The 19,691-nt window shown below is 44.0% G+C and overlaps 1 protein-coding gene across 1 annotated transcript in view; it reads left to right on the forward strand.

Annotated features, from left to right (window-relative positions):
- The first annotated feature begins 1,334 nt into the window (after positions 1-1,334).
- Positions 1,335-19,691, forward strand: part of wls (Wnt ligand secretion mediator) — an 18,743-nt gene continuing 386 nt past the window's right edge. The window contains 14 exon segments of the mRNA XM_068701932.1: positions 1,335-1,535; positions 4,559-4,831; positions 7,369-7,493; positions 7,846-8,007; positions 8,155-8,291; positions 10,906-11,074; positions 11,200-11,297; positions 11,417-11,480; positions 11,985-12,128; positions 17,532-17,582; positions 17,584-17,616; positions 17,794-17,925; positions 17,927-17,948; positions 19,124-19,691. The exon segment at positions 19,124-19,691 is cut by the window's right edge and continues 386 nt beyond it. Coding sequence (XP_068558033.1) covers positions 1,430-1,535; positions 4,559-4,831; positions 7,369-7,493; positions 7,846-8,007; positions 8,155-8,291; positions 10,906-11,074; positions 11,200-11,297; positions 11,417-11,480; positions 11,985-12,128; positions 17,532-17,582; positions 17,584-17,616; positions 17,794-17,925; positions 17,927-17,948; positions 19,124-19,233 — 1,626 coding nt within the window. The 5' untranslated portion in view covers positions 1,335-1,429 and the 3' untranslated portion in view covers positions 19,234-19,691.

A 19,691-nucleotide genomic window follows, 5' to 3' on the forward strand; every position in this document is an offset into this window, starting at 1 on the left:
TATTTTATTGTAAATTGCACAGGTACAAGTTTCTTAGAGAAGAAACAGCAGCGAGCACTACAACATGTACATTTATATAATCCTGCCACGATACTGTGATTTGCAGGATACAAATAATACAAACTCAGTGGAAATCCCCTTAACCCAACTCATCCTATGAGTGAATGGAAAAAAAAGCTGTTCTTAAAGGTGAAGGTGAAGATGTTCAATGAGCATTTTAATCTTTTACCGTACCTAACTTCACTTTAAAGGCTGTGTGTTTGACCTCAATGCTCAGACAGAGTAACAGTCTCTGAAACTTTGATATTGTGACAATACCTGTGTAATGAAAACCCCTTATTTGATTGAAGGCGATCATGGCGCGTGGTAGAAAGCTCCAGAACAGTTACTAAATGGAACCTTGTGGAGGAACCCAAAAACAGTCAGGAAGATTCTTGCTTCTTTTCACAGAAATAGAATGGGATTAGAATGGACAGTGAACTGTTTGAGTACAAATTAAAGAAAATGGCCATTTGTTGTTCGGTGTTCTTGTGACGACACACGTCAGTGGGGCTTTTAAAAGTGTTGGTGCAGCTCGCCAGAAAGTAAGCGGATGGCTAGCTAGTTAGCTATGTAGCTAGACCCAGTTAGCCCCAGCGCTGCCCACCGGTGTAACCAGTGTAGTGTTAAAGCACGGTGGAACTGGCAAGCTAGCTAACTAGCCAACTTTCAGCTAGTTAGCTTGTTAATTCCACCACGCTGTAATGCTACTCTGTACACATAAACATGTCTGCCGATATGTTGGTTTAAACTCCTATTCTATTTCTGTTTCTTTTGGACAACTTCATCATATGGTAGATTTTCAGACATTTCAGGTAGATGTGTTGTTTCCAGAATTAACTGAATAGAAAACAAGATTTTTACATGTTTATTACCTCAAACCCAAACTGCAGAATATTATAAATATATATATATATTTTTAAAAAAAAATCTTATTTATCAGATGGAAACGTCAAATGTTGTCCCATCAATAATATATTATGAAAGGACAATGTGTTGACGGTTATTGACGGCACTAAACATGAGAAGGGACCTCTTAAACACTCCTTTAAATAGAGGCGCTACTACAGGCATTCAATGTTCAATGACACGGTAACCTGCATTACCAGCCTCTACAGCAATGCGCCGGCGCTCCACAGATCTTCCACCGGTCTAGTTGTTGGCTGTTCGGGGATAAGGCTCAGCGCTATACGGTCATGTGATTCCTGTTTTTTTTTTTTTTTTTTTTTCCTCCTCCTTCGAAGTTGAAAGGCAGGAGCAGAAGCGGGGGCCCAGCTTAGACCTTCCCACTGGACGTGGATGCAACGTTTTCGTTCCTTTTCCACCACAACATTCTTTGTTTCTCGCTCGGTGTGATAATTTTGCTTCAACCTTTTTTTTTTTTTTCGCGATGGCGGGGGCTATTATTGAAAATATGAGCACCAAAAAGTTGGTGATAGTGGGAGTTATTCTGCTTTTGCTTCAGGCGGTCGCCTTCATGGTCGGCGGTTTAATTGGTAAGTTTTTACCCCGTTTAATCTCTTTTACTTTCATCATTTTTTTTTTTTTTTAAAGCTAACGTATCTGTGCGCGCGCGCGTGCCTGTTGAACCGCAAACGTTAACGTCTATAAACGGTGAAAACACAAAAGTTAGAAGTTGAGCTGTTCGTTACATGTCTCCGTACCGACGTTAATCAACGTGTTTAAAGGACAGAAGACACGGTCGACGCTAACTTTTAACGTCGGACGTATTTGAACCGAGTCGTGCTTCAAACAATGCGGCACTTTTTTTTTTGACACCAAAGCTGCCGAAGTGCACCTCCAGTGAAATCACTGCTTTGTATCAAGGTGTTTGCTGCCCGCGTGCCTCGACCGTTGGCTTCATGTCTTTTAACCTAAAATCAACGCAGGATACCATATCCGTGAATACCGTGTTATGGTTTTCTACACAGGAATGATCTGAAATACGTCTAACCTTTTATTGTGTTTTTCACTTCTTTGATACAAACTCGACTCTCTCCTTACCTCCCCCTCCCCCTCTTCCTCCCCCCCTCCCACCTACCTCTCATATATATATATATATATATATAATGACTGTCTGCTGTGTGGGGCCCCAGGCAGCATCTCTACCTTTCCTTCACTCCTTCCTCTTTGCCCCTCCTGTGTGAAGTCTTCTCCTTCTCCCCAAATCCCCGTTGCTCTGCAGGCAGAACATTTTTCCTCCTCCTCCTCCTCCCCTGGTTGCATTTGTACTGAGACACAGACGGTGGTGCACAAAAACAGGCACAAGTGCACACACAGCTGTCAAAGTTGTGTTTTTGCCTTAAGGACTGTGTTGGAGTTGCTGTCAAGTTTCTTCAAATCCACCCACCCACCCACTCAACACATGCACAGCAGCTACACACACACACACACACACACACACACACACACACACACACACACACACACACACACACACACTTGATAGGAAATGAGTCCATGTGAAAGATGCTTTTTTTTTTTGGGACTGAATGTGGAAAACAGCCCCCCAAAACACCAGTCGGTGTGTCTCTGTCTCCGTGTCCCTGCAGTCCGTCTTACTCACTACATAGCTGGTGATAAATTAGCTTGTTTGGTCCGTTCCGGCCTGAGATGGTTTTAATGAAGCCTGATTCCTTTGTGTTTGCTTGGTGGCTGGGGCGGCGGGGGTAATTGAGTAGAAAGGTTTTTTTTTGGGGGGGGGGGGCGGGGGGTTCTCCCCTTGTTTCCCAACAATCCCGGCGACACGGCATGGGGTCAGCAGGCTGAGGGGACGGCCTTTTATTCTGGACACACTGCGGTGGAGACCAGAGGAGCTGGTGGACTTGCAGGGGTCTCTAGATAATTAAACCTGCAAGGGGTGCCAGACGGATAACTGGGTTTAATCCAGTTTGGTGTGTCTTCTTTGTTGCTGTGTGTGTGTGTGTGTGTGTGTGTGTGTGTGTGTGTGTGTGTGTGTGTGTGTGTGTGTGTGTGTGTGTGCTTTTTATTTTATTTTTTTACAAAGCTGTTAACACACGTGTAACAGTCGAAGGTTCCTTGAAGATGGCCTCGGTAGAGTTTTACGAGTGTGTGTTAATCGAAGGTTGTGTTAACTGTTTGTGGCGACCGCCCTTCAGCTCTCTGTTACGGGTGAACAGATATCGGATGTTCTGATGCATGCTTTTTAGTGTTTGCTTGCTTTTTTTTATTGTTTGCTTGCAGTTATGGATAGGAGGCAACACTTTTGGGGAAACCAGGAAGTCCTGAAATTTTACAATAGAAAAAGCATTGCTCCTCACGAGTTTGTTTTAGCTGGAAGCACCTGATTACAACTTTTGAGTCTTCATGTATCACTGCTTTCATGTTCCTCCACCATGTGTCACTGCTTTCATGTTCCTCCACCATGTGTCACTGCTTTCATGTTCCTCCACCATGAGTCACTGCTCTTCCCACAAGCACCCCTCAGCAGTAATAACAGCTCATGGAGTCTTTTGTAGATTCAGGACCGCGGTGTTTCTCCTTGTTCTCTCTCTTGGTGACTTGCTCAAACAAATTGGAAGCATCTGCACACTTTTATCTTCAGACGATTCTACTGACGTTGAGTTGAACACGGCTGACTTTCATCTGGGCTGTTCATAGTGGTTTTGCCGCCTGTATTAATAGGGTCACTGTCTGGCTAACGCATACATCATCATTCAATGGGGTGTGATGGAAGGTGAGCTCTGGTGTCAGGCGTAGCAAGTACAATTTTAATATTTATAATTTAATCTTTTTGTCCTGGTACTCCGGGACAAGTCTCCTGTTTTTGGTTTACAGGTCAGATCTGCTCCTGTAAGATCCACCACCTTGCCTCTGAGATTCAGTCTGCTTTGGTTTCTGTACTCTGGTTGGGTGGCTCCATATTTTTCGATGTGCCCTTTTTATTATGCAGCGGTACTGAGAATTAAAAAGCTGCAAATTCTCACTTTTGAGAAGCTTGGGTCATCAAATATTTGGCATTTCTGCTGTCAGGTCCACATTCTTTCTTTCTTTCTTTCTTTCTTTCTTTCTTTTCTTTTCTTTCCTGCATTTCTTTCTCTGCACGATAACGACGGCTCTTTTTCACAGGCGCTACTGAAATCCTGTGTAGCGACTACAAAACCCCCCCGACTCGTCAAGCTCATGAATCTCAATGCGTAAACGGCATAATCGGTGTCTGAGAGCTTTCGGTAATCTCTCTCTCTCTCTCTCTCTCTCTCTCTCTCTCTCTCTCTCTCTCTCTCTCTCTCTCTCTCTCTCTCTCTCTCTCTCTCTCACTTCAGAGGGCGAGAGAGCCTCGCCACCAGGCGTGTTAAAAGTAATTACCAAAGTGTTTGGACTAGATTTGGCTCAACCCTTACGCTCTTGTTATTTATTGATTTTTTTTTTTTTTTTTACTCAAACTTTTTGTGATTCATTAGTTAGAGAGATGTAGCTTGGCAGGACCTTTGGAACACTTTTTGCTGCAGTATTTCAATACAACACCCAGTCTTAACATCTGTTTTTTTTGTCTCACCAGCTCCAAGCACCACCGCACCGGTTCAGTACTTGGCCATGAAGTGCGTGGACACGACCAAGCATCGGCAGGAATCGAAATGGTTCATGCCTTGGGGTCCGAACCAGTGCGTCACGATCCGGACCTTCGATGAAGCCATGGCCAAGAAGATCGAGGCCAACAACATCGTGTTCGCCGTCCACATTCCTCTGCCCGAAAAGGAGATGAGCCCCTGGTTCCAGTTCATGCTGGTCATCCTGCAGTTCGACATCGCATTCAAGATGTACAACCAGATAGGTGAGAACCGACGGCTTTCCTGTGGGGCGAGGACAACGCTGCTCGTGTCTCAGGATATATTTGCAGAAAGTGCTGTGTGACCAAAGCTTGCCTACGAAATGTTCACGTCTACTGTCGGCTCTAATCACTTGCATCATGAATTCAAGTCATTTTAACTTCACCAGTAGCACTCGTACAGATTTTCGCCTTGTGTTCTTTTTCAGTCTATCGCATCGAAAATGCTTAAGGAACCCCCAGAAATGTGTGTTTTTCAGTAGATTGGATTTCTGCTACACTGGAAGGCAGCAAACCATGATGGATGCCCTGCTGTTTGTTCTCTAAAGACCCTTGGGGGGGGGGGGGGGGGGGGGGGGGGTGTAGATGGGCTTGTCAGAAACCCTTGAGACGGGTATAAAGGGAGAGGAGAGAGGTGATCTGGACTTCTTGCTGTGTCCCTCGGAGCAATTAAATGTGTTCACTGATGAACGCCTGTAATCCTTGGTACGTCTCCACCGTCGACCAATTTGTAATTAACAGAAAGAAGATGCAAGAATTGTAATCCATGCAGATGACAGAAAGTTTAAAGTGCTGTACTTTTTTTTTTTTCTGGTCCGGCTTGTCTAAACGGTTACTGTTAGTCATCGGCATCGCTCGCTCGCAGTGTGTGTGTGTGTGTGTGTGTGTGTGTGTGTGTGTGTGTGTGTGTGTGTGTGTGTGTGTGTGTGTGTGTGTGTGTGTGTGTGTGTGCGTGTGCGTGTGCGTGCGTGCGTGCGCAGTGGTTGTGGTGTTGTTTACTGCCTGGCAGGCAGGCAGACCAGAGGAGTCAGTGAATCAGCCTGGACAGCAGACGGGTCTTTCTGCCAGACGCCACAGACTCATTTTAGATCTTTCTTGAGCCGCATGAGGTGTGAGAACAAGTGGAGGTAGAGGGAGCGGAGCGCTGTAGAGGCTGCGTCTAGTCGAACATTGTGAGTTGAAAAAAATGGGAATCCCACAGCTGCAGCAATAGCTGGTTTCTGACTGTTTTGAACCCGTTCATCTTTTTCCTCCCGAGACAAGGTGTTGAACATATTTGATAAGATTCCGATTCATTGAACTAGATACTGGATTCAGAATGAATACCATTCTAATAAACCCCTAAAACAGCGGCGCCAGGTCTTCAATAATTAGTAAAATGGCGTCGGCAGAACCCTCTTCTGTGGCAAAGCTGGGCGGATTATGTTCTGCAGCCGTACGATGAACACGAGGCCGTCTCTTCCTCGACCGCCTTATCTGTGTGACGATGCTGCGAGTCTCAGAGAAGAGGTTCGCCCCTTTTTACTAACCACTCCACCCACCTGCCCCACTCCACCCCCCCCCCCTTGTTGGCCCGGGTCCAGCAATAACACAGCTGTTGAGGAGGCTTAGTTTCCGTGGCGATGGCCCGCTGGACCGGAGTGGAATGTACGCGTGAAGCGAGCTGACGTTCGAGGGCGTCCGTCTCCACCAATGGCGGAGTGGAGGGCACTGCAGAGACAGTCGGCTGCCAGTTCTCATCTGGTCCCCCCCCCCCCCCCTCTACTTTTCTTTTTTTTCTCAAAGCCCAGGCCACTGAGTTTCTTTCTCTTCATTCCAGCTTGTTTCATAACGGCACAAGAGGCACTCTGGAGGGCTGGAGGAGAGAACACTTGGCTTTGTAATGTGATCTAAAGATGCAGCTTTAACAGCTCGGCTTTAGATGGTTTGTGTTGGATCCGCTGGGCTGGGCTGTTGGAGGCCAGCTCAAGGTCTCGTCGGAGTTCGTATCAAGTAGGAAGTAACCTAGATTTGGGCCACCGTGGAGAGCGGACTGACTCGCTGAATATGTCAGCGTGCTGAGAAATAAATCCTTCTTAATCTCACCTATTCAGGCTCCTTCTAGGTGACGGGACCACATGTTAACACTCGCATGATTTTAACCCTTTTATTTTACAATATACCAACCAAAACAAGTCTATTTGAAAACATCGCATCAGTTAGAACGGCAGCCATGATTTTAAATGAATAAAATGATCCTCTTCTCTACACTCTGTTAGCATGTGCAATGCTAGCATGGTACTTGGAAATGAACAGCACCTTTTTCAGGCTATAGTGGGGGAAATCTCCACGTCAATGCAGCGTTGTCGCTTTGCTGGTGTCGCAGTTAAAAAGGCCGTGGCTGTCTGTCATCGGGGCTTAATTTTGATCCCGTCTCTGGGATAATAACAGCCGGTAGAGTTGTGCAGGGAGGGAGTATAATAAGCCCCCGAAACACAGACGGCGGTGCATATCTTACACCTTAATGACCCGTATCGCGGCGGTTTCACGTGTTTATGACGGTCGGCAAGAGTCCCAAAAGTGAGTCGTGTTGAGCTGAACCATGCTCTGGAATTAAGGAATTATTTTGTGCATTGTTACTTTTTGTAAGATTTGCGCTTTTGACTTGAGGACGTTTATTGACATGCTTGCATACCAAAGTCTTTTTAACAATTAAATGTCTACTAATTATACTGATCTGACGGTGAGTTGCTGTCATTTTTTATTTATTTTATTTCTTCCAGAGGATGGAGCGGTGGCCACCATTGACGTGGGCCTGGCCTACAGAGACGACACCATCAGCGACTGGACAGAGATGGCTCACTCTTTTGAACAGAGGAAGCTCTCCTGCAACTTCACTATTGCCAAGGTGCGGAGCTCGCTCTGCCTCACCGTGATGCGTCGTTAGAGAACCATAAATGAGTTGTACTGATGCCACCGATGTTGGCAAGTGAAGCCCATGTTTATGGAAGCGATTCACAACCTAACTTCATGGTCCTTTTTGGAGACGGTTGCTGGACACTTAAACCTGTTCTTCCTAGCTGATAGTGGTCTGTGTCTCAACTCTCAGACACCTTGTTGAGACGGCTGTACAGCACCATCTGTTATCTTTAGACGTGTGTGTGTGTGTGTGTGTGTGTGTGTGTGTGTGTGTGTGTGTGTGTGTGTGTGTGGTTTAAACCAGATATGGTGTGTCACTGTGTGTGTGTTTTTTTTTCCAGACCTTTGAGAACGAGGGACATTACTACAACTGTGACCCGCTTCCTTTCATGGAGTTGGGCAGCGTGTCCCATAAGTACTATCTTCTCAACATCCGCCTGCCCGTCAACGAGCGGAAGAAGGTCAACGTGGGGATCGGAGAAATCAAAGACATTCATCTCATTGTAAGTCGCCGTTTTTTTTTTTTTTTTTGGATCGGGACCTGTGTCTGTGTCGACCCAGTCCAGGGTCGGCCATTGAGCGAGATGGTGTTCTGTAGATTAACATGCACGACGCAGATGGTTCACCCCGATTTTTATTCCTCATTCCAGAGCATCCACCAGAATGGAGGCTTCACCAAAGTTTGGTTTGCCATGAAGACGTTCCTCACGCCCAGCATCCTCATCATCATGATCTGGTACTGGAGACGGATCACCCTCATGAGGAGACCTCCTGTGCTGCTGGAGAAGTAAGGCGGCTCCCTCGGTGCTATTCTGTGTTCACCTTTTCTTTTTTTTTTTCTTTTTTTGTAATCTTTGGCCCAATATTTATTTATTGTTGGAGAATTGCAGCTGAAACAAAGTGAGCTGTGTTGCGCAAGTTCACGCTTCTCGAGAGCTAGCTCAGAGTTCAGTTCACACAGATTCAAATGAACAAGTTCACGTTCATAGCTCATAGTCCCAAATTCATTTTTTGGCTCTTTTTTTAAACACCACAAGCAGAGTTTATCTAGTTCCATTATTCAAGAGAAAGCAGACTTCTCCAATATCTCTAACAAAACACTAAAACAATCTAGATTCATAAAGAGCATTACAGTTGAGAGGAAATTATTTATATTTTTTTTGGTTTTGGTGGGAACTGTACAAGCACTGATGTTTGTGTTCACTCTCTTGACCAAACCCCCATCAAGGTCAGAGCAGTAAATCCAGGTAGTTTGCCTGGAGCGGATAGTTTAAATGCCATGCCGTGTAGAGCTGCAGCTATGCTCACAGCCCGGTGTTTGTCTAACACCCCCCCCTCACACACACACACACACACACACACACACACACACACACACACACACACACCGCCGCGCTGGGAAGACGGATCAGTAAGAGGCGGCGGTCTGCGCCACAGGAAGCGCCTGGCGGAGCGTGAAACGCGTTAGAAAAATCTGCAAGCTAGCATTCATCTGACACATGCTGCATACACACACATTCAGGACATACACACCAGCTCACTGAGACACACACACACACACACACCGTCTCTCTCTCCTTCCCTCTGTATTTGCCGGCTCACGGCTCTTTATTCCCAAATGACCGGCAGGCTCTCAGAAAGTGCGACTCGTACCTATTTGTGGACACCGGATGATTTTTTCATGCCATAAAAGCTGAACCAGAGTCTTCTGTCATGCTGGTCCACAGAGGTGTCAGACCGGTACGCCTCAGACTGTCTAAGATCACAGGACAGATGTGAGAGGTCTAGTGCGGTATAGGTTCTCTCTGTTGTTACTTAAACGTCCATCGTCTTCATATACTACAGCAGGAACTGGCTCCCCCAAATGGAACGCAGAACCGTATTAAAGGGGAACTACGCCCATTTTCAAAATTCATACACGTTATTCATATGGTCCAAAGACGGTACGCAAATATTAGTAAACATGAACAACTCGCTCCCAAATCCAAAACCCAGAGCGCTAAAAGTAAAATGTGTGTGTTATGGAGTCTAAGGTCTGAAACTGCTCCATAGAAAATGAATTGGGAGAAATGTTATAGATGAAAACTACAACTAAAACTCAACATACTTTTTGTGTGAATAAGCAGTACTGTGCATCTTTTTTTTTGGACGCACTTTAACTGTAGCTGTCTGTTGTGAACGTTGTCACAAGCGCATTGCATTGTGGGATATTTGCGGTGTTGTGTTCGAGTGCTGTGATATTTTTCCAGAAACAGGATAGCAATTTGCGTTGTTCATGGAGCAGCTCCAGACTTTCTACCTGAAGTCTTTTGAGAGAGTAAGCTCACGTTCACAAACATTGATTGAACTTTCTTCGGCCATATTGGAATTCCTAATTTAGGTGGTGTTCATACCAAGCCCCTTTTGTCTTCATTCACACACACACACACACACACACACACACACACACACACACACACACACACACACACACACACACACACACACACACACACACAGCCAGCTCGGGACACATTCCCAGCATACCAGTCCAATGTGGGTTCACTCAGTAGAGTAAGCTGACGCCTGTCTGGAGTGGAATCGCTTAGAACCTGTGCTACATTTCTTCTAGAACCCACAGCTTTTTCAAAAAAACTTTTGTTACCACATGTTTTCATGAGGTCACATGAAAACCCCCATCTCTCTCTCTCTCTCTCTCTCTCTCTCTCTCTCTCTCTCTCTCTCTCTCTCCATTTACGATCCTCCTTTCATCTACCGGCGGCATGCAGGGACCTGCTGCAGACGCTCAGAAGACGAGCTCTGTTCTGTCTGTCTGTTCGCCGATTTGTTCCAAATTCATTCACCCCGATTCGATTCCCTCTAAATGTCTGGATTTCAAATGTTGAGGGCGGTTGGCCGTAACGCTGCGTCTCTTTGTGAAGGTAGCTTGTAAGTTGTGTAGCGTTGGATAGGTCAGTGGGGACACGATGTGCTTGTGGCTGAATGGATAATCTAATCAATAATGTCCTGTGATCAAATGAGCCTGCTTCAGCAGACGCGGATGTAGCCTCGCTCCAAAAACGTTGATTGTATCGGTGTAAAAGATGTAGTCCAGATTCAAGTGTAAAGCCAATTAAAATGAGTCTATATTCGATCTGCCAACACTGCTAAAAGTTATTATTTATATAGCAAAGAAGTCTCCTCAGGGTTTGTAGCTTTAGTCTCATCCTTTAATCTTTCTTAAACACAGCAGCATGACTAGTTATCCAGGAAAAATACTGATATTCTCTTAAAATATAATTCAATATCAACAATTATAAGTAGACGTATTTAAACATGCTTCACGATGCTACAAACTGTGTCATCCTTCTGCCCTCGTCTGCTGGTATCGATGGGTTAAAAACAGTTGTTCGCTCCCTCAGGGTGATCCTCGCTCTGGGCATCTCCATGACGTTCATCAACATCCCAGTGGAGTGGTTCTCCGTTGGCTTCAACTGGACCTGGATGCTGCTCTTCGGGGACATCAGGCAGGGCATCTTCTACTCCATGCTGCTCTCTTTCTGGATCATCTTCTGTGGGGAGCACCTCATGGTACGCTACGTATTCTTTATGTTTAGCTGTTTACCTTCTTTAGCCCTTGGGGGGGGGGGGGTGTCACACTGAAGACACATGAATGTCGTCTTCAGTGTGACCTGATGATGATCGTTTTCTCTCAGGACCAGACGGAGAGGAACCGGTTCTCCATCTACTGGAAGCAGGTCGGACCCATCGTGTTTGGCTCCTTCTGCCTTTTTATCTTTGACATGTGTGAGAGGTGAGACCATCGCTATTTAGAACAGGAGACTTATTATACCACAGTGGTGACTGGTCGTATTTTTTTTCCCCGTTTAAAATCTTGCGACGCATGAATGTGTTTTTGTTTTTTGCCACCAGAGGGGTCCAGCTGACCAACCCCTTCTACAGCATCTGGGCGTCTGATGTAGGAACTGAGCTTGCTGTATCCTTTCTTTTTTTTTAATTGTGTTTGACAACAGCATGAAAAGAACCGCATTCTCCTGCAAACGTCTTGTCTGAAACCCTCAAGAGTGCGTTTCTATTTCATCTTAGTTCGAGCTCTTTGTGCGCGTCTTTACCAGCACTGTGCTACAAGTTACCATGACTAGCTGCCCTCTGCCTCTGTCTTCTCGCAGTGCAGGTATGACACATGCTTCTAGTTGACTTAAGCATGAACTGGAAACTGATCTCTAGACTAACAGCGTGAGAAATAATTCAGTAACGCCATATGTGACGGCGTGGCCTGGGGTATGGGGACGACGTGTTTGCGTGCCCGTTGGAAATGAAAGATTCATCGGCACACCTCTTCAAAGACGGATGCCAAAACTCTCCATCTTTTCTTCCTTTCGAGTTTCATCCAAAGGGAAAAAACAGTACATTTATTACCATCGCTCTTAATAAGGAGGCCGTTATTTTTTTTACCTTTCCTTGACTAGTGTTTCCTCAGATGGCCTTCATAATCGTGGCAGGGATCTGTGTCTGTCTCTACTTCCTCTTCCTCTGCTTCATGGTTTTCCAAGTCTTCCGCAACATCAGTGGGAAGAGGACGTCCCTGCCCGCCATGTCCAAGGCCAGACGGCTGCACTATGAGGTGTGTGTGTGTGTGTGTGTGTGTGTGTGTGTGTGTGTGTGTGTGTGTGTGTGTGTGTGTGTGTGTGTGTGTGTGTGTGTGTGTGTGTGTGTGTGTGTGTGTGTGTGTGTGTGTGTGTGTGTGTGTGTGTGTGTGTGCACTCTCATTTGTTACTTTGTTGGGCCCGTTCACAGGGAGAACACCCATTAATGGGGCCCAACGTCCTAGTGGGGCCCAAAATGGTGGGCCCCACTAGGATTATCATTTAAATGGGCTCAGGAGCCTCCCCTGATATGCCTGTTGCTTTTTTAGCACAAGTCCCACAAAGTATGGAAATGTGTGTGTAATGTGTGTGTGGAATTTTTACTCACAAGTGCCTCAAGTGTTAGAAAGGTGGTACTGCGGCCCACACACACACTTCCGGAAGTGTGTGTAACATTTCAGAAATCTCGCGAGATTTAGGCGAAATCTCGCGAGATTTAGGCGAAATCTCGCGAGATTTAAGGCGAAGTCTCATTGTCTCAGTATACTGACCCAGAGCCATGCGGTCTGCAGTCTGCTCCCAACCAAGGAACTTCTCTTTGAGTAATAAGGTAGGTTATTGTATTTAATATGACTTTGATGTGTTTCTTGCTCTGTACTGAGTTTTTTGCAAATGTATTAATAAATAAATGCATCTAAAAATGCATCTAGATCGCTCATGCTAGCTACAGATTGCTAGCTTCTAATGTTAGCTATAGATCAGTAGCTGCTAGCCGTTAGCTTTAGTGTTAGAGTGTTAGCTGCTAATGTTGGTTCCAGATCACTAGCTGTTTAACTTAAGACATAGATCAGGGGAACTGTTTTTTTTCATGTTAAAAAGCATAATGTTTACATTTATTATTGATTTATATGCCTTCACATGGCGAACTAGTTTGCCAGTCTATGACTATGCAATGTTAGCTGACCTGATGGACATAATTCACCATAGTCAGGGTTTTAGTGCTATAGTTACACAAGCAGTGTAATTATATAAGGTTATGGATCAACCGATTTCAATGAGCCGTTTTTCGTGAAGCATAGTAAAATGATAACGGTAATCCCGTTACTCTGAACTGGAAGGAGTTACGCGCCTTGCGTGACTGTCAATCAGAGGCTGTCTTCCGGTCTGTGGGGCGGGTCTGATCTCAAAGTTGTTGTGAGTTGAAAAGCTATGGGATTGACTCCATCAGAACCAGGTGGGTAATCGGTAAAACCGGGTATATTCCCGGTGGGTCGGGCTGGTTGTTTGGCTATAAGGGCCGGTGACGAGGTCGGTAAACACGTTAATTTCATCCGTAGTTTAGTCTTTCAGACCGTCACGTTCCTCTGTAACGTTCTCATTTAGAGGATTTAGTTCTAACCTTGTGTTAGGTGAAAGGCTCAATAAGCAGCCAGGTGTGCATTTATTTTGGGTTTTCATGGTGCCAGAAGTGATGTTGGTCATCATGAGGTGATGCTGGTCATGTTTTGCTCTTGTTAGATACTCTGCTGTGATTATTGAGGCCACAATGTAATAGCAAATGTGGAGGTTCTCCTTTGTGCATTTTGATAGTAATGTTATTCTCTTTCATTTAGTTTCTTGACTTGATTCTGCAATAACAAGCATTATTACACAAGGAGACCAGGGCCCTGTACTACAGAGCAGGATTTGGGGTTAGCCAGGTAACATGGTTTGACTCTGGGTTTTCAGTCCTTTGATGGAGGTTCACTTCTGTCCTGGTTAATCACCACGATTACTTATGCTGAACACCTAATCTGCTCCGGACCAGGTGATGTTAGAGATAAGGGATCAAGTCGTATGAAAGGTCCTCCTACTGACCAATCAATGCTCGGTACGTGGACCGTTGGTTAATATTACACAAATACTAAGAAGTTAAATTTATTACTAGCAACAAGCTTCCTTCATTTGTCAGTTTTAAACTGCGTTACTTTCAGCCTCAATGTTTTTAGCTTCTCCGTATTTGTCTAATATATTTTACTCTTTAATTGATATATGCGCCACTCTGCTGACAGCAGACGTGTCCATGTTTATGATTGGTCAGATGCTGCAAACACCGGCCCATTATGCGAACATCTCATAACCAGATTGAGAAACCGTGGGTTGATTTACCGAGTTGATAACCAGCTTTGTAGGACCGTTTAGAGGGATCACGGTTGTAAGGGTTAGTTATAACCAGATAACAAAAAGATATCTTTGGTGTGTTGCACTTGCATGGTAGTACCAAAAATAGGAAAACAAGGCTTACACCCCACATGATTTTAAGATGGGGTTCAGAGTAAGGGGATTACTTGCACATGGTTCAAAATGGCCATGGCGTCAAAAGGTGTGTCTGTTAGATAAGTATACTGATGCATTTGTTTGAGAATTTAGAGTATATTAAAATTGGCTGACTAATTCAGCTAGTGTGTATATGGGAGTCAGTGTGATCTCTCAGATCTATATTAGCTGATCTATATTAACTTTTGCTTTTTATCTGAATTCCAGGTAAGAAACCATCAGGCTTCTGCTGTGGCAGTAGAGACCAAGACGTTCCCTTTAGATCATGAGGAATCAAACAGAGATGATGCCAGCACACAGGTAAAGGAGTAATGTACACAGCTATTGTCACTACTACTTATGTTGACTGTAGAGAATCTATACGCTATGCAGTTTCAGTACTTTGTGGAAGCTGTTTACATAGATTATTTATGCAGGTCTTCAGTTAAGGCTGGAAGTTTAAACATTTATTTGAATGGGAACCATTGCTCCTAGTTATGTTATCAGAGTTGTTGAGATAATTATGCTTTCAGGGAGTGATGAGAGTGTATTCATGATGACAAAGATAATTTATATATGTCATTTTAAAACATATTTTACTCCAACCAAAGTTATCGAACTAAAATTAAGTGAAAAGTTAAGCTAATTAAGGCAAGCGACTAAATTAGCTTAAAATGTCTCTAATCTGTATATGGGACAGTCTATTTCCCTGTTCATCTGTGATTGCATTGACGCTCTCACTGAGCTATGCCCCCACCACCCACCTGTGGGCTCTGTCTCTTCCATCCCAGGGATAAATTACTCACTGAGATAGTCTGCTGTCATGCTCATTTGTGTAATTCATGCATTCTTGGATTAATGAGAGTGGAGCCCTGACACCAGAGATACATTATATAAGGCAAAGGAGTAATGTACACACTGTTGTCACAAACTATCTTTGTTGACCTGTACAATATGTTCTATTATCAAGATAGTAAGGTGTCAAAATTGTTTCCCTTATAGAGCTTTTCCATCAGGAACACTCAGTGGGTTATGTAATAGACTTAAGATTCAGGGATCAGACTTCATCTGAAACAGATATCTAGTCTTTGCAGCCATAGAGAAAGTTAACATCAAACACACACGTTTGTTTCTAGTCTACTCTTCACGGGGCCCTCCTGTTTTTATCTCACTTTAACTGATTTTGAATTTAACCTCACACACACATTTGTTTCTAGTCTATCCTTCATGGGGCCCCTCCCGCCTTATACAAACTATAAGTGACTTTACATAATTTTAACAACACATTTCAGGATCTAATTCAAATTATTACAGTGTAATTTTAACACTTTGAGAACTGTTGTATGTTTAAAAAGGATATTTTGAACGTGAACCAGTGCAGCCCCTTAAATGTTGTTGTGAAACATGTTAGACCTCTGGCATAGACCATGCCATGCACTTAGCTTTAAGATATATGCTGTTTCAGAAATGGCCTCCACATGCAATAACCTTTGTAACTTGTGGGTGTCTCCACATACAGAACATCATTTCTATAAATTAGTAATTCATTCTTTTTTCAATCTGAATTCCAGGTGACAAACTATCAGGCTCCTGCTGTGGCCGTAGAGACAGAGACGTTCCCTTTAGATCTGACTTCCCATGAGGAATCAACCAGAGATGAAGCTGTAGCCCAGGTAAAGGAGTAATGTACACACTGTTGTCACAAACAGCTCCAATAAGATGTAAAATTCTTAAACCTATAACATGCTCTTTTTATGCCTACTTAGGTACACAAACTGCTGTCAAAAGAAGCTGGACACCAGAGGAATGTGCGGCACTATAATGCTTTATACACATACTTATAATGCGTTAAAATCTGCTTATAGCACTGTATAATTGTTATGAGCACTTCCATGATTTATAACAAAAATCTAATTATAAATCAATTTATACTACAGGTTCAATCATCATGAGACTTCATAATTGCTTGTCACTTACTGACATGTTTTTACAAGGTCATAGTTTGTTATAATGCCCATAGTTGTAATGCATTATAATCTTTTGATAATGCATAATAATCTTTTGATAATGTATTATAATCTATTAATAATACATTCTAATCACTGTTATAATGCATCATAAAGTGATTATAACTTACTCTCTGGGGCAATTGTTTGCCTACAAATTTGAAGTTTTTGTATCTAGATACCCACATGTATGTGCACAAGCATTTGAATTGTGATGTGATGAGGCCATGACAAGTTGCCTAGAGCATGTTGTTTTGTGTTTTTATATATGGAACTGCACCTATGTATGTATAAATAAATACATGCTCAATGAAAACTAAGTATATTTTTAAAGAGTTTATGTTATGTTATGTTTTTTGTAAAATATTACTGATGGTTAGAAAAAACAGTGTTGACCCAAATAGGATTTAAGAGCTCATTGATTTGGAAAAGTCTCCCAGGGCTGTGAAGTGTTGAACAGGAGGTCATTATATGAATGCAATGTTACTGCCCCGTCTAACTAATGATGATCTTTGATCCCGATGAGATCTAGTCCTACAATGTCTTTGGTAGGCATGGAAAAACCATGGAAACCATTATTGCCATCAGATAGTTACACTGTGGCTTGCTAAGATATAAAAACTAGAGTGTGTGTGTGTGTGTGTGTGTGTGTGGTGTGTGTGTGTGTGTGTGTGTGTGTGTGTGTGTGTGTGTGTGTGTGTGTGTGTGTGTAAAAAGACCTCACAAGTTGTGACTGCTAGAAACCGAGCCCCACAAAGTGGGTAAAAAACTAGCATGAGAAAAAAAGTTTAGAATTTAGCTATATTGAATAGATGATAATTATATAGATTTTTTTGGTATCTAGCCTGATTTTTTACAGTGGGTGTAGGGCCACTGGAAAGGGTGGACCCCACATTTGGGTGAAAAAAGTTTGGGCCTTACAAAGGGGGAAAGTGTGTGTGTGTGTGTGTGTGTGTGTGTGTGTGTGTGTGTGTGTGTGTGTGTGTGTGTGTGTGTGTGTGTGTGTGTGTGTGTGTGTGTGTGTGTGTGTGTGTGTGTGTGTGTGTGTGAGAAAACGTGGTCATCATGACGGTACAAAAGGATTTGTATATATATTTTCATTGTTTTTGGTACCAACTCATCCCCTTTATCACCCTTCAGGGTCTGATCTTCAGGTTCAAGTTCCTCATGCTGGTCACTCTGACTTGTGCCCGCCATGACAGTCATCTTCTTCATCATCAGTCAGGTGAGCGCCACAATGAAAATCGGTCACAATGCCGCCGACGGGACTTATTTAGGTGATATCTATTTACAGTTTCACAGTGACCACAGAAGCTACTTTGCTGCTGTGCCACAACATGCCAAGACTCCGCCCTAAAAAGACGGACTCGATGTCTTTTCGTCTTTTTGTCTCTGTGTCCAGGTGAATGAGGGCCACTGGCACTGGGGGGACTACACGGTGCAGATGAACAGCGCCTTCTTCACCGGCATCTACGGCATGTGGAACCTGTACGTGTTCGCCATCATGTTCCTTTACGCGCCGTCTCACAAGCGCTAACGGAGACGAGCAGTCAAGTGGTCAGTGCATCATTGGTAACTATATTTATACATTTATATATTTATATATATTTCTACTAACTACCTGAATATAAAGGACGGACAGAGTGTGTGTGTCGTAAGTGCTCTATCCATCCATCTGTCCATCCAGTATACTTAATAATTCCAGCTATTTAGAAGTTAAGGTGTGTGGTGTGTGTGTGTGTGTGTGTGTGTGTGTGTGTGTGTGTGTGTGTGTGTGTGTGTGTGTGTGTGTGGTGTGGTGTGTGTGTGTGTGTGTGTGTGTGGTAGGTCAGCACTCTGTTAAATTCAATCTCTGCATCTTAAATTGAACAATGCAATAATTTTTAAAGGTTGCTAAACCCAAACTCATGTCCTGGTAATTCAAGTTATTGGTTAAATGTCATTAGTGTCCCAAGTAGCCCACTTTAATTCTGATGCAGGGACGTGTGTGTCCTCTGCTGTAACGCTGCCTATTCAGCCAAAGTTCTGTTTTTTTGGAGGAGAGGAGGGTTGGTGATTCAGAAGGACCCAGATTCCCAGGGGAAAGAAGGGTCTCTTTGGCCTGAGAGGGTGATTCTATGGACACCAGGCTTCCTTCCAGACAGAGAGGAAGGAACGGGGGGGGGGGGTGGAGAGAGCGAGGAAGTAATCAAAACCATCCATCCATCTCCTGACGTCAGTGACGCGGGGGGGGGGGGGGAGAGAGGGGGGAGGAGGGGGGAGGAGAGGAGAGAGAGAGGAGAGAGAGAGAGAGAGAGCGAGGAGAGAGAGAGAGAGAGAGAGAGAGAGAGAGAGAGAGAGAGAGAGAGAGAGGAGAGAGAGAGAGAGAGAGAGAGAGAGAGAGAGAGAGAAAAAAAAACGAGGGTTTGATGTTCTGGAAGCTTTCCCTGGATTGCGTCAACCGATCTCACGGGAGGGGAGCCTTTCTCCAAGTTACCGTCTCTGTTGATTTATTTTATCAGCTCCAGACTTTCACTCCTGTTTTTTTTTTTTTTTTTAAACAAGCTTAAAGTATTTATGAAATTCAGCAAAACCAACTTATGAAACGTCGGTCGTAGCCCGCGGTAACAGAAGGGAATGTGAGCGACGATGACCCCGAACAACAGAAATCTGTGCCGTTAAATGTTTTGTCTTCATGCTATTGGTGGGTTTTTTTTTTTGGTGCTGATGAAGTGTCATCATACGTGTGCTAGGAGATACCGGAGCGAACAGTGGGGAGGACATCCAGCTGACTACTACCATCACCCATGTGGACGGCCCCACCGAGATCTACAAGATGACCGGCAAAGAGGCCCAGGAGTAGAAGTCACACACTGTTGTTAGGCCTCCTCTCTACCACCTACTGCTCCAACCATCCCCCTCCCTCGTAGAAATAATCAAACGGGCTTTTCTCTTTACAACCCCCCCCCCCCATCAACAACCCAGCTAGCATGTACCTTCCCTGTCCCACACTTCCTGTCCTCTTCAGCACCAAACCGCTCAGCCGTGTGACCCGTTCTGTCACCCTGTTTCTCTAAAGACTGAATATTATCACCACTTCAATCGGTCCTTTTCATTTCACAGTGGAATTATTTTTTTTTTCTTCTTCTTACATTTCATACTTTATGTAAACTGTGTTGTAAATATTGCACAATGCTTTTGACACCAAAACAAAAGGAGATCAGAGTGTAGAGGGAACCATTTCTTGGTTGTCAGAAGTTGCATTAAAGTACAGTTGTGGTTCAACAGAATCATTTGTTACGATTTTGCGGATACATTTTA

The sequence above is a fragment of the Cebidichthys violaceus genome, unplaced genomic scaffold, assembly GCF_023349555.1.
Source record: "Cebidichthys violaceus isolate CVI_PGR_0920_01 unplaced genomic scaffold, fCebVio1.0.p SCAF_8, whole genome shotgun sequence".
Taxonomy (NCBI): domain Eukaryota; kingdom Metazoa; phylum Chordata; class Actinopteri; order Perciformes; family Stichaeidae; genus Cebidichthys; species Cebidichthys violaceus.